This window comes from Tursiops truncatus, chromosome 4, assembly GCF_011762595.2.
Source record: "Tursiops truncatus isolate mTurTru1 chromosome 4, mTurTru1.mat.Y, whole genome shotgun sequence".
NCBI lineage: Eukaryota > Metazoa > Chordata > Mammalia > Artiodactyla > Delphinidae > Tursiops > Tursiops truncatus.
The window spans coordinates 12110911-12138050 of NC_047037.1; the positions used below are offsets into that span (position 1 = coordinate 12110911).

Here is a 27140-nt window from a genome sequence, read left to right on the forward strand (position 1 = left end):
TTTACTTAAACCACGTATTTATTAAAAGCAGAATACAAAGTACTTTGGAATTCAAAATACTGCAGTGTTTATCCTTAACAGATTTAATTCTAAAAAAAAGTCAGTCATTTCAAGGGAGGTAATACAAATTTTCGGTAAGAATCCCAACCTGGTTGCAACTGAGTTTATTCAAGCTCTGCGGCCTCCATGTGCTCCTCCAAGGTCCCCACCATCAACAGCTCAAACCGATTGCCTCCCTCATGCCAACTCCTAGCGTTCAAGGTGGTCCCCACTCTGTTCTCTGACCAGGGGGTACGTCGTTTCTTTTGCCTTCTTTTTTTTGTTTTACCCTTTGGTAGGACTAGTTCAGCAGGGGCACATGACCTAGTGGCACTGAACATATGCTCATAGAGTTGCTGGGCCTCAGGACACACGTGCAGGAGGCTCTCCACTGAGGCTGACGTCAGCAGTTGTTGGCAGAGCCCGTGCACCAGGCTCCCGCTGTACAGTCTGCTCAGGGGAGAGAAGAGGGTGTCATTACAGCAGAGGTTCCTGCACTGAGACAACTCACTAATGTGGCTTCAACAGACCCATCAAACACTGTGAGTGCTGCTTCTATAAAATCATTATTAAAGTTACTCAAGAATAATCTGTTTCTTGAAAGAAGGAACTGAATTGTTACAGAGATTACTTCTTGGCTAATGATGCTTAGAACTTTTTATCAACAAAGTAAATGATGGATGCTTGCTGGTTCTCCAACTAGCCCAAAGTTGAGCAGGCCTCTTAACACTTCAAAGACAAGGAGTTAAAAATGCCTCTGATAGGACAAACAGGCAGTCTGTTGAAATATGAGAACATTTAATCGTATCATTTGCGAGGTCATTCATTCACTTGGATTAAAAACCAACTCCACAAATATAAGCTGGAATGAACTGGAAGCCACAGATTTAACATATTAACTTACTGCCAGGGTTGACTGACTGGTACCTTAGCAACTGATGGAGAACCATCATTTACTCAGTGTAAAATCATCATTTAAAGAGCCTTGGTGATGCTGAGATGCAGGAACAACTCTCCTGCTGAAATCATTATTGAGGGAACTGTTTCCGCTGTCTTGTTTTATAGGGATCCGTGGTCACTAGAGAGGATCCAGTCAAGGATGAACAAAATTAGTAAAGGAAAGGAATAAGGAATCCATAGGTCAAACGCCAATCAATCTTATTTGGTAGAGAGGTCTAGGGTGTGGGAATGTAATAGGGGCCGGGCATGCTCAGTGGGCCGGGCCAGCAGGTTTGCGTGGCCACCCCAGGTTGCAGCACCGGTTCAGCACCGGTTCAGCCCGCGGACGCCACGTCGCCCTGTGGCTGCGGCTCGTTCCTGGGAACTTGCGTGTGGAGGCGGCTCCCAAGTAGCCGGCGGGGGGCCTCGGGGCAGCTGAGGCCCTCGTGCTGCTGAGTGTCCAGCTGGCAGGCCCGGCGGGCAGACGTGTGTGTGTGGGGGGCGCCACGCTCAGTACAGGGGGCGGGGTGGGCACGCAGCCCTTAGCCAGGACTGGCAGCCGGGACAGCGGTCCCCCTCTAGCAGCAGTCAACTCGCAGCCGTGCTGGGACAGCGAATGCGATGAGAGGCGGATCACAGCCTTCTCCCTGGCTACTAGGCCCGCTGGCCTTGGGGCCGGTGGGTGAGCAGGGGGAACTGGGGTCCAGTTTGAGGGCCGGCGGGGTCCTGGGCACCTGGCTCCCTCAGTGATGCTGGCTGGGCAAGGTCTGGGGGGCCAGGCCCTGAGGGCGCCGCCAGCTGAGATCTGCCTCTCCCGTTTGGCCTGGGCACTGGCATGAGGACCCAGACTGAGTGCCAGACAAACGAACGCTCCGGGGCAGGGTAACCAGCCCCCGCAGGGACCCCCTCCACTTAGCCAGGGCCTGGACCTAGGAGGGCGAAAGTCGGTCCTTGGGACTTTGAACAGGTAAAATGAAGGGTAATGATGTCACTTCGCTTCTGGGATTTGTTAAGTGTTAAAAGCCACAAGGAGGCATGGAGACAGAATTAAATGCCTCCCTTTCCCTTTCTCTTTAGAACAGAGGATAACATTTGTTTTGTTAGAGGTTTATAGGAACATGGTGACCTGACCTCAAGAACAAAGGATCTGACACCAGGAAGTCTGCAACAACTAACCATGTGCCTCCCTCACCCTTCCTATAAAAGGGCTTTGCTGAAAGCTCTCAGCGAGTTGGGATTTTTAAGGCATGAGCCACCTATCTCCTTCCAGGGCCCTGCAATAAACCTTTCTCTGCTCCAAACTCCAATGTTTTGGTACTGTTTGGCCTCACTGTGCGTCAGACACACAGACTTGAGTTCAGTAACATTAACAACACTATGTACTGCTAGGAAGCTTTCAACTTGAAATATTTCAAGTCAAACCAGCATATATGATAGGTCTCCATATAGCACTCATTAATTCAACAAGTATTTGAGTAATGCTAGGCACTGGGGCTACAACAATAAACAAAACAGGCAAGTCCCAGCACACACCCAGAGCTTATCTTCAAGTGGAGAGACAAAGCACATATGTAATCTCAACTCCATTTTCTAACCATCTCCCTTTTATCTTCCTCACTCACTCCCTTGAATAATATTTCAGTAGGATGATCAGAAAAAGCCTTTATAACGTGATATTTGAATAAAGATCTGAAAGAAATGAGGGAAAGAGCTATACTCTACCAACAACTGCCTCTTATTTTTATTTTAATGAACCGATTTTTTTAAATTTGGAAAACTTTAAAAAATCATGGAAACTTTCTTTGGAAATATGGAAGTAATTTAATATTTTAAAAATTTAATATTACAGCTCTTCAGCTCTAACAGTGATCCAAGACCAGTTATATACTAAGTTTGATTGTTTTTAAAAAAACTTCTTTGCGTTAAATGACAACTGAAGTATTTACTTCTACATGCAGCCATCTGCACTAGTTTCCTGGGTGCTTACCGAGTTAGGTCTGGCTCTGGGAGAGGCGTGGACAGCAGTTGGTTGAGGTACAGCCCCATCTGCAGACAGCACTGCCACTGACAGAAGACATGAGCTGTGTCTAAGTCCAGCCTCAGGCCCGGCTGTGCCTTCACTCTCTGCAGCTCTTCATACAGCATCTCAGCACCACCGCCCTGTGGAGCTTCCTCATCTAGATAAAGACACGACCCAAGGGCAGTATTTCCAAAAACACTGTATCACCTTGTAATTTTATCCATATATAAAACTTCAAATTCCATAAAGAAAAAAGTGAATAACCAAAATGCTTTTCTTTTTTGGCTCTTTTCTATTTTCATGTCAATGTAAAAGCCTTTCAATGTATAAACTGAAATATTTATACTGAGATGCCCTTTTAATGACAACCTAACTTTATTCAACCCCAAATTCTTTATCTTTTTCCTTAACATAGTATCTCTTCCTCTAATCTACTACCTGACTTTAAACACATCTGCATCTGAACTCTCCAAACCCTAAATATGTCTCTATGAAAAATCCCCTTCTCTTTACTGTTCTCTTTCACTACATTTCCTTAAAGAAACAGCCGTGTGTTCAAAACACGCTTTAACTTCTGTTTTATGGGAAGAGAATGAGAGTATGACTCATAGAGAATGGGGCAAATCAGCCACTTCCTCAGTGGTGGAGGACAAGCAGCAGCCACCCCAGGAAACCTGCCTGTTCCCGGCTCCACGTGCAGCCTGCCTTCCGGACCAACCTGGAAGGAAGGAAAAGGAGGCCCACCTTTTACCAATGAGCGAGCAGCAAGGCACTGAGCCTGCCTGGGTGTGGGGTCCACATTCCTAAAAGAAAAGAAACAGACCCTTGACATGCCCCTTCTGTTGGACTCAGGTAAAAACTTAATAGACTGGTGCTCTGAGAATTTTCTTAAACTATATTTATGTTCAATGAGAGGAAACACCCTGAACTTGTATCCTAACCAGCAGTGGGCCAGAACTTAACTTGCTGTGCAACAGTCCCTTCTGACAGCTGCTCTCCCACTTTGGGGTGTCCTGGAGTCTGTGCTGGCTCATCCTTTCATGAACTTATTTTAAACAGTAAATGCCAGAGTAGTGCTGTCCAGAACTTTCTGCAGTGATGGGAATGTTCTTCATCTGTGCTGTCCAGTACAGCAGCCTCTAGCCACCTGTGGCTGCTGGGCACTTAGAATGTGGCAAGTGCATTGGGAAGCTGAATTTTAAATTTTAAATAGCCACCTGTGGCTAGTAGCTATCACGTTAGTACTGTTCTAGAGTGTGACAACTATTATACATGTTTGGATAAAGCATTCATAATTTTGTGAAGAGAATAATCCCATTATAGGATTGAAGTGCTCCAATGCATCATTTATTTCACCTGATGTTTAAATAAAGATGAAACTGCCTCAAAGTGTATTTCTCTAATAGAAAGAGAAGTTACCAGTTCTACCATCACAACTCATATACTAATTGAAACTTACAGTGGGGAAAAAAGAAAGTAAAAAAATAAACGACACAAAACAGCACAAGCATGAATGTTTACAGTAATTGTAGGTATTCTTAAGTTTCACCAATGGGCAATTTTACTTAAGTCTCCAGGGGGGATGCTGCTGCTGCACTGAAGAGAAGGACAAGGAACACGGAGCACAAAATGTACATCACGGTCACGCTTTACAGACTGAGCGTCAGGTGCCACAGGACAGGTGGGTGAGGCAGCATCAGCGCATCTTCACTGCTGTGCCCTTGAGGTCAAGCCCGCCAGCACTGACCTGGTACATGGAGCACTCAGAAAGATCTACAAGGAATGAGTGACATTTTGGTGCCCCACTTCTAAGTTCTGATACAACTGATGGAAGTAAATAATCCGAGAATTTTTGTTTGTTTGTTTAAATGTTTGATTACATGCAAGTAACATGCAAAAATATACTCTTGGGACTCCCAGATACCTACCAGGGCTGATGATCATGGCATGCAAGGGTCCCATCAGCATCCCCAGCAGTAAGGCCTGCAAATGATGCAGCTTTGCCTTGGCCTCCGTGTGCTGCACCCAGTAGCAGCTGACGGCGATGGGCAACTTCAACGCAGCAGGGATTGGGTCCAGGATGCTCTGTTTCACTTTCAGCGTTTCTAACAGAAGTATCTGCCGTCTAGCCAAGGAGAGCTGAAAATATACACCAAACGTTCTGTAAGTTACTTTGGAGAATGTCTTTCTTCTTCATTCTCTAGGTCGGTTTCTTATCTTCCTATGGAAAAAAATCAGCCACACTCAAAATTAGAACCTTCATAAGGGGCATAATAAATGTGGTGACTGGCTGGACGTGCTGTCTCTTCCCACTGCACAGCCCTTGCTCGCGTCAGTCCATCCCCCATGCAGGCTGTTGGGCATCTGCGGTGTGCATGTCACCTGGGAAGCTTGTTAAAACAATCCTCAGGCCCCACCCCTTAAACTGATTCAGTAAATGAGGGGAGCCCAGGAAGCTGCATTTTAACTCTTCTGCTTTAAGAAACAAAGATCTATACTCAACCCTACCCTCACCTGCCAGTGACTGTTCAAGCCCCCGTCCTCTGTGACACCATCACCAATCACCTCCAGAAGGCAGACTTTAACCACATGCACCCTCTGCAGCATCCCATGCAGCCTTCTGCTTGTCTGGGTCCTGCCTCATGTACCAGCCCAGCTGAATGTCTTATTGTCTGTTTTCTCCCACACGGGGATTGTCCCAAGGTGGCCGCTTCTAGTGGCAGGTATATTCCAGCAAATAGGAATATTTAAGGGCTGTCTGCATTGTCCTTGTAATAACATACCACACCAACTTTCACTCCAGGCTTCAAATAAAAGGAAGTAAACAGCTATGAGGGCTTCGGGCTTCTGGTTGACATAATTTTGCCTTAATGAATCTTTTTTCCTTCTTTTTTTTTGTTGATTTTTATGCCATTTTTTTAAAAAACTGAAGTATAGTTGATTTACTATGAATCTTAAGATTTAAGAACCATAAGGGACCTTGCAGGTCACACACTTTTACAGATAAGGAAATTAGGACTATTAAAAGAGCATCTCCGGGCGACTTCACAATCAAACTCTAAGAGGAAAAAAAATAGTTTGTATTACTGGTGTCTGCACACACCTAGAAAAGATTTCCTTCTTAATTTTCTGGAAGGATGAGACAGTCTGGCACATTTCTTGGCACCTAACACCTAGTCAGTAAGTAAGTGTGTTGATAGCTGAAAACAGAGATGTTAACTTGAAGTAAAACACGTTGTAACTGACAAAATAGGTTCATCATCAATGTATGACAACTTTAATATAATGATTTATAGGTACTGGTTTTAATAATTTGATACCGTGATAAAAATTTAAAAATTAGAAATATGCAAAGTGGTTTACAGTACAGTCAATCACCCCTATGGGAAGCAGCATTAACTACTTAAATTTAAATATATTCCTCATAATCTAAACTGATAGAAAGACCTATCATGCAAAGCTCAGAAAATACATGAATTCTTTTCTGACATATGATGCTTAAATTATTGAATTCTCTATCCAAGTTACAAATTCTATGAACCAAGCAGAGTCTGGGCTTTGACTTCAGAGAGGTTCTGCCCTCACTAACTCTGCAGCCTTGAGCGAGTTTCTGAGCTTTTCTACAGTCAGGTCTGATCATCTGTAAAATGGGCACTAGAATGAGTTACACAGATGTTTCATGGAACCCACTAGTCCTTGTTCCCTTCCCCAAGGGGGACTACTCTGCTCACAGCCCTTAAATCTAGTTAGGGTCCATCCCATGTGACAAGTCTGCAGAAGAAGCTGCCTCAGAGGCAGAGGCACCCGGAGAGAGGCTGGGCTTGGCACTGACTTACTCCACAAGAATGATCCCTTCCATCTCTCCTTACGGTTAGCCTCTCACGAGTTAACTTGAATGGTGCTCTGTCCACTGCAAGTGACACAGCCAAAATGGAAACTCTACCCTACCTGGTTACTGTGGGAAATAAATGAGAGATTGTATACATTTTCTATTACAAGAGCTGGCACAGAGCAGATGAAGTATTACTGTCACATCACGTTAAGCATACAAAATGAAGATATTATCACAAAGTCTCCGTACTTGTACCTGCACACCTCTGGAATAATATTTGCACCTGATTCCCTTTAGAAATATCATGGGCTAATTAGAGCTAACAACATTGAGCTAAAATGCAGAACTGAGGGTGCCAAGGGAAAGCCAAATGATGTCACCGCACAGACACTGAACTAAAATCTCACCCCACTTTGAATACAAGTACGCGATGAGAACACTTGTCACCTCCACTGAGCCAGGAGTATAATCCACCTGCTGTACTCATGGACTCAATTGGATTTTCATGTGGGGGAAAAGTGTCCTGACCCCTATGTCACACCACACACACAAACAAATCAATTCTAGATAGCTTTCAGATCTAAGTGTAAAAGGCAAAAATATTTTTCATGACCTTGGAGCAGGCAATAATTTCTTAAGTAGGTCACAAAAGTGACAGGCATAAATAAAATTTTAGATTAGAGTGTATTAAGAACTTTTGTTCAGCAAAACATACTTGAGTGAAAAGACAACCCACAGTACGCTCCCACAATATTATCTGACAAAGGACCTGTATATAGAAATAAACAAAAACACACGAAAATGGGCAAAAGGCTTTAAATAGAAACTTAACAGAATATGCAAATGGCCAGTGAACACATGCAAAGGTGTTCAAATAACTCATCAGAGAAATGCTAACTAACACCCACCAAATAGGCTAAAATGATGGCAACCATAAGAACAGCTAAAATTGGGTGGAGTAGGACGTGTTCTCACTCCCTCTTGTGAGAGCACCAGAATCACAACTAACTGCTGAACAATCATCGACAGGAAGACACTGGAACTCACCAAAAAAGATACCCCACATCCAAAGACAAAGGAGAGGCCACAATGAGATGGTAGGAGGGGCGAAATCACAATAAAATCAAATCCCATAACTGCTGAGTGGGTGACTCACAGACTGGAGAACTCTTATACCACAGAAGTCCACCCACTGGAGTGAAGGTTCTGAGCCCCACGTCAGGCTTCCCAACCTGGGGGTCTGGCAACGGGAGAAGGAATTCCTAGAGAATCAGACTTTGAAGGCTAGCGGGATTTGATTGCAGGACTTCAATGGGAGAAACAGAGACTCTACTCTTGGAGGGCACACACAAAGTAGTGTGCACATCGGGACCTAGGGGAAGGAGTAGTGACCCCATAGAAGACTAAATCAGACCTACCTGCTAGTGTTGGATGGTCTCCTGCAGAGGTGGGGGATGGCTGTGTCTCATCGTGAGGACAAGGACACTGGCAGCAGAAGTTCTGGGAAGTACTCCTTGGCGTGAGCCCTCCCAGAGTCTGTCATTAGCCCCACCAAAGCGCCCAGGTAGGCTCCAGTGTTGGGTCACCTCTAGCCAAACAACCAACAGGGAGGGAACCCAGCCCCACCCATCAGCAGACAAGCAGATTAAAGTTTTACTGAGCTCTTCCCACCTGAGCAACAGCCAGCTCTACTCACCACCAACCAGTCCCTCCCATCAGGAAACTTGCACAAGCCTCACATATAGCCTAATCCACCAGAGGGCAGACAGCAGAAGCAAGAACTACAACCCTGCAGCCTGTGGAACAAAAACCACATTCACAGAAAGATAGACAAGACGAAAAGGCAGAGGGCTATGTACCAGATGAAGGAACAAGATAAAACTCCAGAAAAACAACTAAATGAAGTGGAGATAGGCAACCTTTCAGAAAAAGAATTCAGAATAATGATAGTGAAGATGATCCAGGACCTCGGAAAAAGAATGGAGGCAAAGATTGAGAAGATGCAAGAAATGTTTAACAAAGACCTAGAAGAATTAAAGAACAAACAAACAGAGATGAACAATACAATAAGTGAAATGAAAAACACCCTAGAAGGAATCAATAACAGAATAACTGAGGCAGAAGAACAGATAAGTGACCTAGAAGACAGAATGGTGGAATTCACTGCTGCAGAACAGAATAAAGAAAGAAGAATGAAAAGAAATGAAGACAGCCCAAGAGACCTCTGGGACAACATTAAACGCAACAACATTCATATAATAGGGGTCCCAGAGGAGGAGAGAGAGAGAAAGGACCTTAGAAAATATTTGAAGAGATTATACTAGAAAACTTCCCTAACATGGGAAAGGAAATAGCCACCCAAGTCCAGGAAGTGCAGAGAGTCCCATACAGGATAAACCCAAGAAGAAACACGCCAAGACACATAGTAATCAAATTGGCAAAAATTAAAGACAAAGAAAAATTATTGAAAGCAGCAAGGGAAAAATAACATACAAGGGAACTCCCATAAGGTTAACAGCTGATTTCTTGGCAGAAACTCTACAAGCCAGAAGGGAGTGGTATGATACACTTAAAGTGATGAAAGGGAAGAACCTACAACCAAGATTACTTTACCCGGCAAGGATCTCATTCAGATTCGATGGAGAAATCAAAAGCTTTACAAACAAGCAAAAGCTAAGAGAAATCAGCACCACCAAACCAGCTCTACAACAAATGCTAAAGGAACTTCTCTAAGGGGGAAGCACAAGAGAAGAAAAGGACCTACAAAAACAAACCCAAAACAATTAAGAAAATGGTCATAGGAACATACATATTGATAATTACCTTCAACGTGAATGGATTAAAAGCTCCAACCAAAAGACACAGGCTCGTTGAATGGATACAAAAGCAAGACCCACTTCAGACCTAGGGACACATATAGACTGAAAGTGAGGGGAGGGAAAAAGATACTCCATGCAAATGGAGATCAAAAGAAAGCTTGAGGAGCAATACTCATATCAGATAAAATAGACTTTAAAATAAAGAATGTTACAAAAGACAAGGAAGGACACTACATAATGATCAAGGGATCAATCCAAGAAAATACAACAATTATAAATATATACGCACCCAACACAGGAGCACCTCAATACATAAGGCAACTGCTAACAGCTATAAAATAGGAAATAGACAGTAACACAATAATAGTGGGGGACTTTAACGCCTCTCTTACACCAATGGCCAGATCATCCAAACAGAAAATTAATAAGGAAACACAAACTTTAAATGACACAATAGACCAGATAGATTTAATTGATATTTATAGGACATTCCATCCAAAAACAGCAGATTACACTTTCTTCTCAAGTGCACACGGAACATTCTCCAGGATAGATCACATCTTGGGCCACAAATCAAGCCTCAGTAAATTTAAGAAAATTGAAATCATATCAAGCATCTTTTCTGACCACAACGGTATGAGATTAGAAATCAATTACTGGGAAAAAAACGTAAAAAACACAAACCCATGGAGGCTAAACAATAACCAACTAAATAACCAAGAGAACACTGAAAAAATCAAAGAGGAAATCAAAATATACCTAGAGAAAAGTGACAATGAAAACACGACGATCCAAAACCTATAGGATACGGCAAAGCAGTTCTAAGAGGGAAGTTTATAGCTATACAAGCCTACCTCAAGAAACAAAAAAATCTCAAATAGACAATCTAACCTTACACCTAAAGGAACTAGAGAAAGAAGAACAAACAAAACACAAAGTTAGTAGAAGCAAAGAAATCATAAAGATCAGGGCAGAAATAAATGAAACAGAAACAAAGAAAACAATAGCAAAGATCAATAAAACTAAAAGCTGGTTCTTTGAGAAGATAAATAAAATTGATAAACCATTAACCAGACTCATCAAGAGGGAGATGACTCAAATCAATAAAATTAGAAAAGAAAAAGAAGTTACAACAGACATGACAGAACTACAAAGCATCCTAAGAGACTACTACAAGCAACTCTATGCCAATAAAATGGACAACCTGGAAGAAATGGACAAATTTTTAGGAAGGTATAACCTTCCAAGACTGAACCAGGAAGAAACAGAAAATATGAATAAACCAATCACAAGTAATGAAATTGAAACTGTGATTAAAAATCTTCCAACAAACAGAAGGCCAGGACCAGATGGCTTCACAGGTGAATTCTATCAAACATTTAGAGAAGAGATAACACCCATCCTTCTCAAACTCTTCCAAAAATTTGCAGAGGAAGGAACACTCCCAAACTCATTCTATGAGGCCACCATCACACTGATACCAAAACCAGACAAAGATACCGCAAAAAAAGAAAATTACAGACCAATATCACTGATGAATATAGATTCAAAAATCCTCAAGAAAATACTAGGAAACAGAAACCAACAACACATTAAAAGGATCATACACCATGATCAAGTGGGATTTATCCCAGGGATGCAAGGATTCTTCAATATATGCTAATCAATCAATGTAATACACCATATTAACAAATTGAAGAAGAAAAAACATATGATCATCTCAGTAGATGCAGAAAAATCATTCAACAAAATTCAACACCCATGTATGATAAAAACTCTCCAGGGAATGGGCATAGAGGGAACCTACCTCAACATAATAAAGGCCATATATGACAAACCCACAGCAAACATCATTCTCAATGGTGAAAACCTGAAAGCATTTTGTCTAAGATCAGGAACAAGACAAGGATGTCCACTCTCACCACTATTATTCAACATAGTTTTGGAAGTCCTAGCCACGGCAGTAAGAGAAGAAAAAGAAATAAAAGGAATATAAATTGGAAAAGAAGAAGTAAAACTGTCACTGTTTGCAGATGACATGATACTATATATAGAGAATCCTAAAGATGCCACCAAAAAACTACTACAGCTAATCAATGAATTTGATAAAGTTGCAGGACACAAAATTAATGCACAGACATCTCTTGCATTCCTATACACTAATGATGAAAAATCTGAGAGAGAAATTAAGGAAACACTCCATTTACGACTGCAACAAAAAGAATAAAATACCTAAGAATAAACCTACCTAGGGAAACAAAAGACCTGTATGCAGAAAACTATAAGACACTAATGAAAGAAATTAAAGATGATACAGATGGAGAAATATACCATGTTCTTAGATTGGAAGAATCAATATTGTGAAAATGACTCTACTACCCAAAGCAATCTATAGATTCAATACAATCCCTATCAAATTACTAATGGCATTTTTTACAGAACTAAAACAAAAAATCTTAAAAGTTGTATGGAGACATAAAAGTCCCTGAATAGTCAAAGCAGTCTTGAGGGAAAAAAAAGGAGCTGGAGGAATCAGACTCCCTGACTTCAGACTATACTACAAAGCTACAGTTATCAAGACAATATGGTACTGAAGCAGAAACAGAAATACAGATCAATGGAACAGGATAGAAAGCCCAGAGATAAACCCATGCACCTATGGTCAACTAATCTATGACAAAGGAGGCAAGGATATACAATGGAGAGAAGACAGCCTCTTCAATAAGTGGTGCTGGGAAAACTGGAAAGTTACATGGAAAAGAATAAAATTAGAACTCTTCTAACACCATACACAAAAATAAACTCAAAATGGATTAGAGACCTAAATGTAAGACCGAACATTATAAAACTCTCAGAGGAAAACATGGGAAGAAAACTCTTTGACATAAATCACAGCAAGATCTTTTTTGATCCACATCCTAGAGTAATGGAAATAAAAACAAAAATAAACAAATGGGACCTAACGAAACTTAAAAGTTTTTGCACAGGAAAGGAAACCATAAACAAGATGAAAAGACAACACTCACCTCAGAATGGAAGAAAATATTTGCAAACGAATCAATGGACAAAGGGTTAATCTCCAAAATGTATAAACAGCTCATGCAGCTCAATATTAAAAAAACAAACAACCCAATCCAAAAATGGGCAGAAGACCTAAATAGACATTTCTCCAAAGAAGACATACAGATGACCAAGAAGCACATGAAAAGCTGCTCAACATCACTAAGTATTAGAGAAATGCAAATCAAAACTACAATGAGGAGGGACTTCCGGGAAGATGGCGGAAGAGTAAGACGTGGAGATCACCTTCCTCCCCACAGATACACCAGAAATACATCTACATGTGGAACAACTCCTACAGAACACCTACTGAACGCTGGCAGAAGACCTCAGACCTCCCAAAAGGCAAGAAACCCCCCACGTACCTGGGTAGGGCAAAAGAAAAACGAATAAACAGAGACAAAAGGATAGGGATGGGACCTGCACCAGTGGGAGAGAGCTGTGAAGGAGGAAAGGTTTCCACACACTAGGAAGCCCCTTCGCGGGCAGAGACTGCGGGTGGCGGAGGAGCTTTGGAGCTGCAGAGCACAGCAACAGGGGTGCAGAGGGCAAAGCGGAGAGATTCCTGCACAGAGGATCGGTGCCGACTGGCACTCACCAGCCCGAGAGGCTTGTGTGCTCCCCCGCCGGAGCGGGCGGGACTGGGAGCTGAGGCTTGGGCTTCGGTCGGCAGGGAGAGAACTGGGGTTGGCGGCGTGAACACAGCCTGCAGGGGGTTAGTGCGCCACAACTGGCCGGGAGGGAGTCCGGGGAAAAGTCTGGACCTGCTGAAGAGGCAAGAGACTTTTTCTTTCCTCTTTGTTTCCCGGTGCGCGAGGAGAGGGGATTAAGAAAACAGCTTAAAGGAGATCCAGAGACGGGCGCGAGCCACGGCTAAAAGTGCGGATCCCAGAGACAGACATGAGACATTAAGGCTGCTGCTGCCGCCACCAAGAAGCCTGTGTGCAAGCACAGGTCACTATCCACACCCCCCTTCCGGGGAGCCTGTGCAGCCCGCCACTGCCAGGGTCCTGTGATCCAGGGACAACTCCTGCAGGAGAACACATGGCGCGCCTCAGGCTGGTACAACATCATGCTGGCCTCTGCCGCCGCAGGCTCGCCCTGCACTCCGTGACCCTCCCTACACCCGGCCTGAGTGAACCAGAGCCCCCGAATCAGCGGCTCCTTTAACCCTGTCCTGTCTGAGCAAAGAACAGACGCCCTCCGGGGACCTACACACACAGGTGGGGCCAAATCCAAAGCTGAGCCCCTGGGACCTGTGAGAACAAAGAAGAGAAAGGGAAATATCTCCCAGCAGCCTCAGAAGCAGCAGATTAAAGCTCCACAATCAACTTGATGTACCCTGCATCTGTGGAATACATGAATAGACAACAAATCATCCCAAATTAAGGAGGTGGACTTTGAGAGCAAGATTATTTTTTCCCCTTCTCTTTTTGTGAGTGTGTATGTGTATGCTTCTGTGTGAGATATTGTCTGTATAGCTTTGCTTCCACCATTTGTCCCAGGGTTCTATCCATCCGTTTTTTTGTTTCCTCTTAATAATTATTTTTTTATTTTAATAACTTTATTATATCTTATCTTACTTTATTTTATTTTACTTTATCTTCTTTCTTTTTTTTCCTTCCTTCCCTCCTTCCTCCCTCCCTCCCTCCCTCCCTTTCTTTCTTCTTCTTCTTCCTCCTCCCCTCCTCCCCCTCCTCCTCCTCCTCCTTCTTCTTCTACTACTAATTCTTTCATTCTACCTTTTCTCCCTTTTCTTCTGAGCCGTGTGGATGAAAGCCTCTTGGTGCTGCAGCCAGGAGTTAGGGCTGGGCCTCTGAGGTGGGAGAGTGAACTTGAGGACACTGGTCCAAAAGAGACCTCCCAGCTGCACATAATATCAAACGGCAAAAATCTCCCAGAGATCTCCATCTCAACACCAGCACCCAGCTTCACTCAACGACCAGCAAGCTACAGTGCTGTACATCCTATGCCAAACAACTAGCAAGACAGGAACACAACCACACCCATTAGCAGAGAGGCTTCCCCAAATCATAATAAGTCGACACCCCAAAACACACCACCAGACGTGGACCTGCCAACCAGAAAGACAAGATCCAGCCTTATCCACCAGAACACAGGCACTAGTCCCCTCCACCAAGAAGCCTACACAACCCACTGAACCAACCTTAGCCACTGGGGACAGACACCAAAAACAACGGGAACTACGAACCTGCAGTCTGCAAAAAGGAGACCCCAAACACAGTAAGATAAGCAAAATGAGAAGACAGAAAAACAAACCCCAGATGAAGGAGCAAGATAAAAACCCACCAGACCTAACAAATGAAGAGGAAATAGGCAGTCTACCTGAAAAAGAAGTCAGAATAATGATAGTAAAGATCATCCAAAATCTTGGAAATAGAATAGAGAAAATGCAAGAAACATTTAACAAGGACCTAGAAAAACTAAAGATGAAACAAACACGATGAACAACACAATAAATGCAATGAAAAATACTCTAGATGGGATCAATAGCAGAATTACTGAAACAGAAGAATGGATAAGTGACCTGGAAGATAAAAGAGTGGAAATAACTACTGCAGAGCAGAATAAAGAAAAAAGAATGAAAAGAACTGAGGACAGTCTCAGAGACCCCTGGGACAACATTAAATGCACCAACATTCGAATTATAGAGGTCCCAGAAGAAGAAGAGAAAAAGAAAGGGACTGAGAAAATATTTGAAGAGATTATAGTTGAAAACTTCCCTAACATGGGAAAAGAAATAGTTAATCAAGTGCAGGAAGCACAGAAAGTCCCATACAGGATAAATCCAAGGAGAAACACGCCAAGACACATACTAATCAAACTGTCAAAAATTAAATACAAAGAAAACATATTAAAAGCAGCAAGGGAAAAACAACAAATAACACACAAGGGAATCCCCATAAGGTTAACAGCTGATCTTTCAGCAGAAACTCTGCAAGCCAGAAGGGACTGGCAGAACATATTTAAAGTGATGAAGGAGAAAAACCTGCAACCAAGATTACTCTACCCAGCAAGGATCTCATTCAGATTTGATGGAGAAATTAAAATCTTTACAGACAAGCAAAAGCTGAGAGAGTTCAGCACCACCAAACCAGCTCTACAACAACTGCTAAAGGAACTTCTCTAGGCAAGACACACAAGAGAAGGAAAAGACCTACAATAACGAACCCAAAACAAGTAAGAAAATGGGAATAGGAACATACATATCGATAATTACCTTAAATGTAAATGGACTAAGTGCTCCAACCAAAAGACACAGATTGGCTGAATGGATACAAAAACAAGACCCATATATTTGCTTTCTACAAGACCCACTTCAGACCTAGAGACACATACAGACTGAAAGTAAGGGGATGAAAACGATAATTCATGCAAATGGAAACCAAAAGAAAGCTGGAGTAGCAATTCTCATATCAGACAAAATAGACTTTAAAATAAAGAGTATTAGAAGAGACAGAGAAGGACACTACATAATGATCAAGGGATCGATCCAAGAAGAAGACATAACAATTGTAAATATTTATGCACCCAACATAGGAGCACCTCAATATATAAGGCAAATACTAACAGCCATAAAAGGGGAAATCAACAGTAACACATTCATAGTAGGGGACTTTAACACCCCACTTTCACCAATGGACAGATCACCCAAAATGAAAATAAGTAAGGAAACACAAGCTTTAAATGATACATTAAACAAGATGGACTTAATTGATATATATAGGACATTCCATGCAAAAACAACAGAATACACATTTTTCTCTAGTGTTCATGGAACATTCTCCAGGATAGATCATATCTTGGGTCACAAATCAAGCCTTGGTAAATTTAAGAAAATTGAAATTGTATCAAGTATCTTTTCCGACCACAACGCTATGAGACTAGATATCAATTACAGGAAAAAATACAAACACATGGAGGCTAAACAATACACTACTTAATAACGAAGTGATCCCTGAAGAAATCAAAGAGGAAATAAAAATTACCCAGAAACAAATGACAATGGAGACACGACGACCCAAAATCTATGGGATGCGCCAAAAGCAGTTCTAAGAGGGAAGTTTATAGCAATACAATCCTATCTTAAGATACCAGAAACATCTCGAATAAACAACCTAACCTTGCACCTAAAGCAATAAGAGAAAGAAGAACAAAAAAACCCCAAAGTTAGCAGAAGGAAAAATCATAAAAATCAGATCAGAAATAAATGAAGAAGAAATGAAGGAAACGATAGCAAAGATCAATAAAACTAAAAGCTGGTTCTTTGAGAAGATAAACAAAATTGATAAACCATTAGTCAGACTCATCAAGAAAAAAAGGGAGAAGACTCAAATCAACAGAATTAGAAATGCAAAAGGAGAAGTAACAACTGACACTGCAGAAATACAAAAGATCATGAGAGATTACTACAAGCAACTCTATGCCAATAAAATGGACAAACTGGAAGAAATGGACAAATTCTTAGAAAGGTACAACCTGCCAAGAATGTATCAGGAAGAAATAGAAAATATGAACAGACCAATCACAAGCACTGAAATTGAAAATGTGATTAAAAGTCTTCCAACAAACAAACGTCCAGGACCAGTTGACTTCACAGGCGAATTCTATCAAATATTTAGAGAAGAGCTAACACCTATCCTTCTCAAACTCTTCCAAAATATAGCAGAGGGAAGAACACTCCCAAATTCATTCTATGAGGCCACCATCACCCTGATACCAAAACCAGACAAAGATGTCACAAAGAACACTACAGGCCGATATCACTGATGAACAAAGATGCAAAAATCCTCAACAAAATACTGGCAAACAGAATCCAACAGCACATTAAACGGATCATACACCATGATCAAGTGGGGTTTCTTCCAGGAATGCAAGGATTCTTCAATATATGCAAATCAATGAATGTGATACACCATATTAACAAATTGAAGGAGAAAAACTATATGATCATCTCAATAGATGCAGAAAAAGCTTTTGACAAAATTCAACACCCATTTATGATAAAAAACCCTGCAGAAAGTAGGCATAGAGGGAACTTTCCTCAACATAATAAAAGCCATATATCACAAACCCACAGCCAACATCGTCCTCAATGGTGAAAAACTGAAAGCATTTCCACTAAGATCAGGAACAAGACAAGGTTGCCCACTCTCACCACTCTTATTCAACATAGTTTTGGAAGTTTTAGTCACAGCAATCAGAGAAGAAAAGGAAGTAAAAGGAATGCAAATTGGAAAAGAAGAAGTAAAGCTGTCACTATCTGCAGATGACATGATACTATACATAGAGAATCCTAAAGATGCTACCAGAAAACTACTAGAGCTAATCAATGAATTTGGTAAAGTAGCAGGATACAAAATTAATGCACAGACATCTCTGGCATTCCTATACACTAATGATGAAAAATCTGAAAGTGAAATCAAGAAAACACTCCCATTTACCATTGCAACAAAAAGAATAAGATATCTAGGAATAAACCTACCTAAGGAGACAAAAGACCTGTATGCAGAAAATTATAAGACACTGATGAAAGAAATTAAAGATGATACAAATAGATGGAGAGGTATACCATGTTCTTGGATTGGAAGAATCAACATTGTGAAAATGACTCTACTACCCAAAGCAATGTACAGATTCAATGCAATCCCTATGAAACTACCACTGGCATTTTTCACAGAACTAGAACAAAAAATTTCACAATTTGTATGGAAACACAAAAGACCCTGAATAGCCAAAGCAATCTTGAGAACGAAAAACGGAGCTGGAGGAATCAGGCTTCTTGACTTCAGACTATACTACAAAGCTACAGTAATCAAGGCAGTATGGTACTGGCACAAAAACAGAAATATAAATCAATGGAACAGGATAGAAAGCCCAGAGATAAACCCACGCACATATGGTCACCTTATCTTTGATAAAGGAGGCAGCAATGTACAGTGGAGAAAGGACAGCCTCTTCAATAAGTGGTGCTGGGAAAATTGGACAGCTACATGGAAAAGTGAGATTAGATCACTCCCTAACACCATAGACAAAAATAAGCTCAAAATGGATTAAAGACCTAAATGTAAGGCAAGAAACTATCAAACTCTTAGAGGAAAACATAGGCAGGACACTCTATGGCATAAATCACAGCAAGGTCCTTTTTGACCCACCTCCTAGAGAAATGGAAATAAAAACAAAAATAAACAAATGGGACCCAATGAAACGTCAAAGGTTTTGCACAGCAAAGGAAAGCATAAACAAGACGAAGAGACAACCCTCAGAATGGGAGAAAATATTTGCAAATGAAGCAACTGACAAAGGATTAATCTCCATAATTTGTAAGCAGCTCATGCAGCTTAATAACAAAAAACCAAAAGACCTAAATAGACATTTCTCCAAAGAAGATTTACAGACTGCCAAAAAAACACATGAAAGAATGCTCAACATCACTAATCATTAGAGAAATGCAAATCAAAACTACAATGAGATATCATCTCACACCAGTCAGAATGGCCATCATCAAAAAATCTAGAAACAATAAATGCTGGAGAGGGTGTGGAGGAAAGCAAACCCTCTTGCACTGTTGGTGGGAATGTAAATTGATACAGCCACTATGGAGAACAGTATGGAGGTTCCTTAAAAAACTACAAATAGAACTACCATATGACCCAGCAATCCCACTACTGGGCATATACCCTGAGAAAACCATAATTCAAAAAGAGTCATGTACCAAATTGTTCATTGCAGCTCTATTTACAATAGCCCGGAGATGGAAACAACCTAAGTGTCCATCATTGGATGAATGGATAAAGAACATGTAGCACATATATACAACGGAATATTACTGAGCCACAAAAACAAACGAAATTGAGCTATTTGTAATGAGGTGGATAGACCTAGAGTCTGTCACACAGAGTGAAGTAAGTCAGAAAGAGAGAGACAAATACCGTATGCTAACACATATATATGGAATTTAAGGGGAAAAAAATGTCATGAAGAACCTAGGGGTAAAACAGGAATAAAGACATAGACCTACTAGAGAATGGACTTGAGGATATGGGGAGGGGGAATGGTAAGCTGTGACAAAGCGAGAGAGAGGCATGGACATATGTACACTACCAAACGTAAGGTAGATAGCTAGTGGGAAGCAGCCGCATAGCACACGGAGATCAGCTCGGTGCTTTATGACCGCCTGGAGGGGTGGGATAGGGAGGGTGGGAGGGAGGGAGACGCAAGCGGGAAGAGATATGGGAACATATGTATATATATAACTGATTCATTTTGCTGTGAAGCAGAAACTAACACACCATTGTAAAGTAATTATACTCCAATAAAGATGTTAAAAAAAAACAAAAACAAAAAAAAACAAACAAAAAACTACAATGAGGTATCACCTCACACCAGTTAGAATGGGCATCACCAGAAAATCTACAAACAACAAATGCTGGAGAGGGTGTGGAGAAAAGGGAACTCCGTTGCACTGTTGGTGGGATGTAAATTGATACTGTCACTATGGAGAACAGTATGGAGGTTCCTTAAAAAAGTAAAAATAGAATTACCATATGACCCAGGAATCCCACTACTGGGCATATATCCAGAGAAAACCATAATTCAAAAAGACACATGCACCCCAATGTTCACTTTAGCACTATTTACAATAGCCAGGTCATGGAAGCAACCTAAATGCCCATCAACAGATGAATGGATAAAGTAGATGTGGTATATATATACTATGGAATATTACTCAGCCATAAAACCAAATGAAATTGGGTCATCTGTAGAGATGTGGATGAATCTAGAGACTGTCTTACAGAGTGAAGTAAGTCAGAAAGAGAAAAAGAAATATCGTATATTAACGCATATATGTGGAACCTAGGAAAATGGTACAGATGAACTGGTTTGCAGGGCAGAAATTAAGACACAGATGTAGAGAACGTATGGACACCAAGTGGGGAAAGTGGTCGGGGGGTGGTGGTGGTGTATGTACTGGGCAATTGGGATTGACATATATACACTAATATGTATAAAATGGATAACTAATAAGAACCTGCCGTATAAAAAAATAAATAAAATAAAATTCCAAAAAAAGAATAAAGCTAACAAAAATCTGTTTAAATAATAAAAAAACAGAACAGCTAAAATTTTTTAAAAGGATAGAAGATTCCAAGTAAGGGCAAGGGTATAAAGTAAGAAGAACTCTCATAAACTGCTGGTTGGAATATTTATTGGTAAAAACCACTGTGCACTTGGCAATGTGTCTTCTAAGCTGAACATACGTGTGTCTTATGTCCCAGCAACTTCACTCCTAGTTATATGTGCAACAGAAATGTGACCGTAGTTTTACTAAATGCTGTGCACTCGGATGTTCATAACACTATTCATAATAGCCCCAACTGCAAACTGCACAAATGCCCATCAGCTATAAAATCAACAATCAATTGTGGTACAGTCCCACAGGTAAAAATACACCAACAATGAGAAATGAAAGATCTACAACTATGCACAGTGATATGAATAAATCTCATGAACACCATGTTGAATAAAAGAAGCCAGACGATTTATAAAGTGTAAAAACAAAGTATTCAAGGTTGTTAGAGATCAGAACAGTGAGTACAAGGGGTAAGGGAGGGAGTGACTGTAACCACACTGGGGAAAGCAGGGGTGCTGATAATGAATCTTCATCTGGGTGCCCTTTACATGGAACTACTGAGCTGGTTCGAATTCATCAAGGTGTAAATTATCTGTGCACTTTGCTATGTGTACACACTGAGGGAAGGATGAAGGGCAGAGAGGCAAAGGAAATGTTTAGGGCTGATGGATACATTCATTATCTTAACTGTAGGATGGATTCATGGACGTAAATGTACATCAAAACTCATCAGAGTATGCACATTAAAGACACTTCTCAATAAAGCCATAAAAAAAGTAAAATAAAAAGCCCTCCAACATAGCACCATTTATGTTGTGAGGAGAAATGTAATTTCAGCAAAACCTCCTTCAGAATGTTGCTGTTGGAGGGTGGAGGCAATGAGAAGTGCCCACCAAACTGAGAGGGCATGCTGAGACTGAAAAACGAGGCAGGCGGCTCCATGTAGTCACTGGACCAGTTTATCAGCGGGTAACATAGTCAGGGTGGGATCGGGATCTGGTGGACAACGATTAATCGGAAGCATGTGCAACTGCGCTGCGCACGGCTGCAGGTCCACTGGGACAATTTATAGTTAACCTTTGGTGGTGGGGTGTTTGGAAACAGGGCGTGCATTCCTAAGTCAAGATTCATGAATGGGTAGCTAGCCGGTCTCAGGGGCGCAGTGAGTACGTCAGAAAAGGTTTTCATTGTTTGGGGACTAACAGAGCATAGAAGCCACCTGGTCCTAATGATTATTAAACAGTCTCTATTAACCACAAAGCCCTTGATGCAGAGGAGTGACTGATGGCACAGTACAGTCCTGGGTAGGGTCAGTGAAAGGATAGGAAGAGCGGTAAGGGCTCGGGACAGCGTCAGTTGTGCTAACAGCCACACTGTTGCTAATTTCAATTTTTCTGGTGTGGGTAAAGTTTTAATAAATGCCTTGTTTGGAATATGACCTATGCTCAACTCTCCAGTTCTTTAAACCTGGAAACATGATAAAGTTAGTCAGCTGTGCTACTTAGCATGATAAGAATGACTCTTGTAAAACTGTATCTAGACTTACACAATAAATGAACTGTACAAACCAGATGGGGACACCCCATCTTGGGGCTTCCCTGAGTGCAGTGACTTGTAATCAGGCATGTCCCTTGCAGGGACCTCAGAAGCTATGTCTATGGAATTGTTACAAAAAAGATTAGATCCCGTGGGGAAGGAGGCCAGTGGGACTTTTTCCTTCTTTAATTGAGATATAATTTCCATGTCATAAAATTCACCCTTTTAAAGTAGTTTTAGTTTCTTTATAAGCCTGTGCAACCATCTCTAATTCCAGAACATTTCACCACCCCAGAAAGAAACCTGTTCCTAATAGCAGTCATTCCCCATTGCCAAGGAGGCTCCTGGACCCAATGATGTGAATCTTGTTCCTCCTGCCTGAGCTGTCACCAATGGGGAGGCTAAAAGGGCTAGTTCCCAGTCACCTGTGTGGGCATTCTGGGCTGCATAACTCTTGGCTGGGGGTGCTGTCCTGTCAACTGTAAGATGTTTAGCAACATACTTGGCTTCTCCTGACTATATGCCAGTAGCAACAGCCACCCCTCCCCAAGTATTGCCAATCAAAAGTGTCTCCAGATACTGCCAAGTGTCTCCTGGGTGGCAAAATCACCCCCAGGAGAATCAAAGGTGTAGACCGTTGGGAGGACTCCCGCTCCTGATTCAAAGCTTCACGGAGGCTGTTATGCGGCCCTATATCCCGGAGCAGACTGGCACCCTGAGTGGCCTAAGAGAGTCTCCTGAGTCTGAATATTGAGTTGGATCTAAAACCCCCCCGGGACTTCCCTGGTGGCGCAGTGGTTAAGAATCTGCCTGCCAGTGCAGGGGACACAGGTTCAATCCCTGGTCCGGGAAGATCCCACATGACACAGAGCAACTAAGCCCGTGCGCCGCAACTACTGAGCCTGCACTCTAGAGCCCTTGAGCTACAACTACTGAGCCCACGTGCCACAACTACTGTGCGGGCGCAGCACAACTACTGAAGCCCGCGCGCCTAAAGCCCATGCTGTGCAACAAGAGAAGCCACTGCAATGTGAAGCCCATGCACTGCAGTGAAGAGTAGCCCCCGCTCGCTGCAACTAGAGAAAGCCTGTGTGCAGCAACAAAGATGCAACGTAGCCAAAAATAAATAAATTTAAAAACAAAAACAAAAAAACCCCCCAATAACCATTGCAATTGGAATTGTGAGTTTATCTGCATTTAATTTGTAAATTTAATTGTGTTTGCATAAGCAGCTTCACATCTATTTGTAATTTTTAATATATTTATGTAATATTATTAAAAAAACTAAATAAACACTGGGATCCATGAGAATTTCTTTTACCTTGAAAAGGGGTTTGGTCTGTTACTCAGGTTTAATCAACACTGAGTTAGGCTAAGAGTCAAGTTTTCAGTATCAGACTAAGCAAATCAACATGATGCCATAAATCTCAAGTCTAAAAAAAAGTCCTCATCAATAAAAATGAAAAATTAGGCCTAAGCATCAGTATTAATCCTGTTAATTGCAATCCAATGCAGTCTGAGATGTTAGTTGTGCCTTTGGTCAAGGCCTAAAGGCAAGCTTTCTTTTTTCTGTAGCTCAAAATTTTTTTCCCTTTCCTTTATTTTTAGTCACTAACCCCATTCTACTGATAGCTAGTTAACAACAAGAGTAGTAGTAATAACCACAAAGATTAACACATGCTACTGAAGTACAGTGGAAATGGCAGATTTGGAGCTAAAAGATGTAGGTTTGAGTCGTAGCACGGACAATTCCCTGGCTAAGGATTTAGCTGAGTCTTAGTTTTCTCAGCTATGAAATAGGGGCAATATAGCAACCAACCTCAGTTTGTCATGTTAAGAGAGATAATACACATGAAAGCACTTTGTAACCTGTAAAATGCTTTACAGAAATTGCAGTGGTATTACAAATACTTACCTCAGTCAATTTGCTTAAGTCAGAATGATCCTTGGGCAGTTCTACTGCACCAACAATTGATGTTTTGATATTTTTATTAATCCTTTCCACTTCGCTGAAAGCTGGCGGCTGAGGAGGCAGCGCATCCCAGGCCACATTTCCCGGATGTGGAGGAGTATTCACAAGGAGCCCATAGATGACTTGCCGGATGGGCAGAGAGATTCTGTGGGCGTTTGGTCGCTGCATGTTTTCTACCTGTGTGTGGAGAATGGTCCGTCTCAGCACCAGAGCATCGCTGATGAAAGGGGACAGCTGGCCTCTGGCCAAGGCCGCGAGCACCCAAGGCGGTAAACCCGGATTCCAGGTGTCTGGGCAGGCGTAAGTACCATGCTGGAAGAAGTCCTGCAGCCTCCCCTGGGACTGCAGGTACTCCCCCATGGAGCCACAGAGAAGCTTCTTCACGGTTCCTCGACTCTTTCTGGGGAGATGTTTCAGAACGTTGTCTAACGCTTCGGTAGGGTCAGCAAAACGAGACAACCAATTCAGAAGTCCCAGCACCCGGTGGTGTCTCCTCCCCTTAGAACTGGGAGCCCCAAGAGGAAGACATACTTTACTTAAGAACGTCTCCACGACGGGCAGATTAACGTGGTCATTTCCACACAGCACCGCGAAGAGAGGCAGCAGAACTTTGTTCATATTGCCGAAGTGACAGCAGAGTGCATCAAGGGAAAAGCACTTGGCAGGGATATAGCAGTCTCGTGTGCCCTTGATAGTGTTCATGTTTCTCCACTGAAAGCTATTCAATGGGCAAAACCCACTTTTCAGGTCAAAAATGCAAAAGTCACTATCAGACGATAACACGGGGCAATTCCAGTGATTAGCAAGGGTCATAATGTCCCGATCTGCTTCCGAAAAGCACTGGACAAAACGTACCCGCAGCTTGATCAGAACCTGTATGAATACTTCCCGGATGAGTAAGGGACACACATACCCACCCCCGCCAACAGAAAGGGAATGGGCCATCTGGATCTTCTCCCTAGCTCGATCCTTTAAAGTGTTAAGCTTTTTATCTGAAATGTCACATCCTCCATCTAAAACAACATATGGGCAGATTTTACAAGCAAAAAGTGATTCAAAGAATTTTTCTACAACATCTGTAAAAGAATCATAGTCCCCTCCATACCGGAGCTCCAAGTTTGAACTGAAGCAAAGCCGGTGGAAGAGGGCATAGCCGTCGATGATAATTTTTGTGTCTCGCAACTTCAAATCTGTGAAGAACTCATTAATATGATCTTCCACAAAACTCATTAGTCCTCGGATACCCATGACTGTCTGAAGAATTGCCTGTTTAAAACAAGAGAACACACTTTTAATTGATGTTACTTATGGGGGACCAAGCTACTGTTTCTAGCACCATCAGATCAACAGCAAATGTTGTGAAGAGCTCTTTAAATAGAACACATTAGGTGTCAACATCTTAGTCCTTACCTAGATTCTCAGGCAATACCACCTAGCTGAGTGCTTTTTCATTCTCTCTCGCTTTCCCCATATGTTACAAGGCACAAACTCAATGGCTTCATGGAGTCTGCTCTTTGGACAGGGACGGAGGCTGCTGACGTACAGAACTTCTGCGGACTTTGATACTGAGACAGTCACCATCCTACAACACAGAATATTTGTTTTGTGGGGTCAGCGTAAAAGATCCTAAACTATAAAAATGATAACCTCAATAACATAATTAATAGATCAGAAAGCATTAGGCTTCAGTTAACTAAAGTGTGTAGGGTCAATGATATGGATCCAGTTTTTCTATTTTGATTATCAGAGTCTGGGAATTTCTTTGAGGCCTTGGCTTATGGGCCTGTCTTAATTAGCACAGCTCCGAGTTTCAAGCCTGGAGGAACTTAACTCTCCAGTTTCACGCTAACCAGAGGTTCTTCTCATCTGTCTTGGCATATACGTCCCAGGAACTGAAGATATCCTTCCCCCAACTGGCTAAGTCACAGGATAAGTATTACTGGTTTCTCCTTTGGCCTCAGGCTCCAATATGGCTCAGCATGGCACAGTTACTGATCCTGTCTTTATTTAAAATCGTGAGGTTTTGTCAAGCATGTATATTTTTTGCATTAGTTTTGAGTTTTTTTTAAAGATATTGTGTTAAAATTTATTTATCTTGATCAGAGTTTTTGGGCTTCCCCTTGCATTTAGTACCCAACTCACTTCACCCCAGGCTTGGCCCTGTCTCAGTACCTTACCCTGTAGGGTACCAACTTCTCTCAAGTCTGTCTTGTACAGCAAATGTGAGCAGAGACCGCGTCAACTCAGCCGAAGCTAGTTACAGAAGATGTTCAACAAATGCGCGCTAGACAGGAGGAAGCCGCGCAAAACGTTTGCTCCAAGTCCTCAAATACAGGCCTTCAAACCGCGCCCCCCGGGCCCGCAGCAGCAGCGCCCACCTGCTCCGTCCTCCCAGAAGACCAGCCTCTCCACCACAAGCCAGCAGGAGCCGGGGGATTCCAGGAGCTCCCGGCACGTGATCCCGACCTCCCGAGCGGAGCCGGAAGTCTCCGCGTATGACGTCACGGGGAGCCCGATTCCAGGAAGCTAGCGGCGCCGACTTCGCGGAGAGGCGAGGTGCCCCCGGGCCTGCCGCAAGGTCGCCCAGGAAGGCTGGAAAGCACGCTCCGAATGGCTGCTCTTAGGTTAGGGCAGCGAGGCCTGCTGGGCCGGCCTCCTTTTCCCCGCCCACCTTGGTCAGCGTACACTTCCGCTTCCGTGACCCGCTAAGGGCCACCTCCCCGACTTCCCGGCGTGCCCCGCGCCGTCTCCCTGGCAACGGCGCCCAG

At 42.4% G+C, this 27140-nt stretch overlaps 1 protein-coding gene across 8 annotated transcripts; it reads right to left on the reverse strand.

The window, feature by feature from the left end:
* On the reverse strand, positions 1-27045 carry ASTE1 (asteroid homolog 1). 8 transcript variants are annotated; one of them, XM_019934393.3, is made up of 7 exons: positions 26751-27043; positions 25783-25954; positions 24904-25638; positions 24316-24549; positions 4927-5137; positions 2966-3155; positions 1-489 (listed from the first exon to the last, which is right to left on the reverse strand). In XM_019934393.3, the coding sequence occupies exons 3-7, from the start codon at positions 25618-25620 to the stop codon at positions 165-167; spliced, it is 1677 nt and encodes a 558-aa protein (XP_019789952.1). In that variant the 5' UTR covers positions 25621-25638; positions 25783-25954; positions 26751-27043; the 3' UTR covers positions 1-164. The 8 variants fall into 8 exon arrangements, 7 of the variants coding, with proteins under 7 accessions (XP_019789952.1, XP_019789947.1, XP_019789948.1 ...); XR_012331290.1 differs by adding an exon at positions 967-1117 and having other exon boundaries at positions 300-489; positions 24316-25638; positions 26751-27045; XM_019934388.3 differs by having other exon boundaries at positions 24316-25638.
* Between the last annotated feature and the right edge of the window lie 95 nt (positions 27046-27140).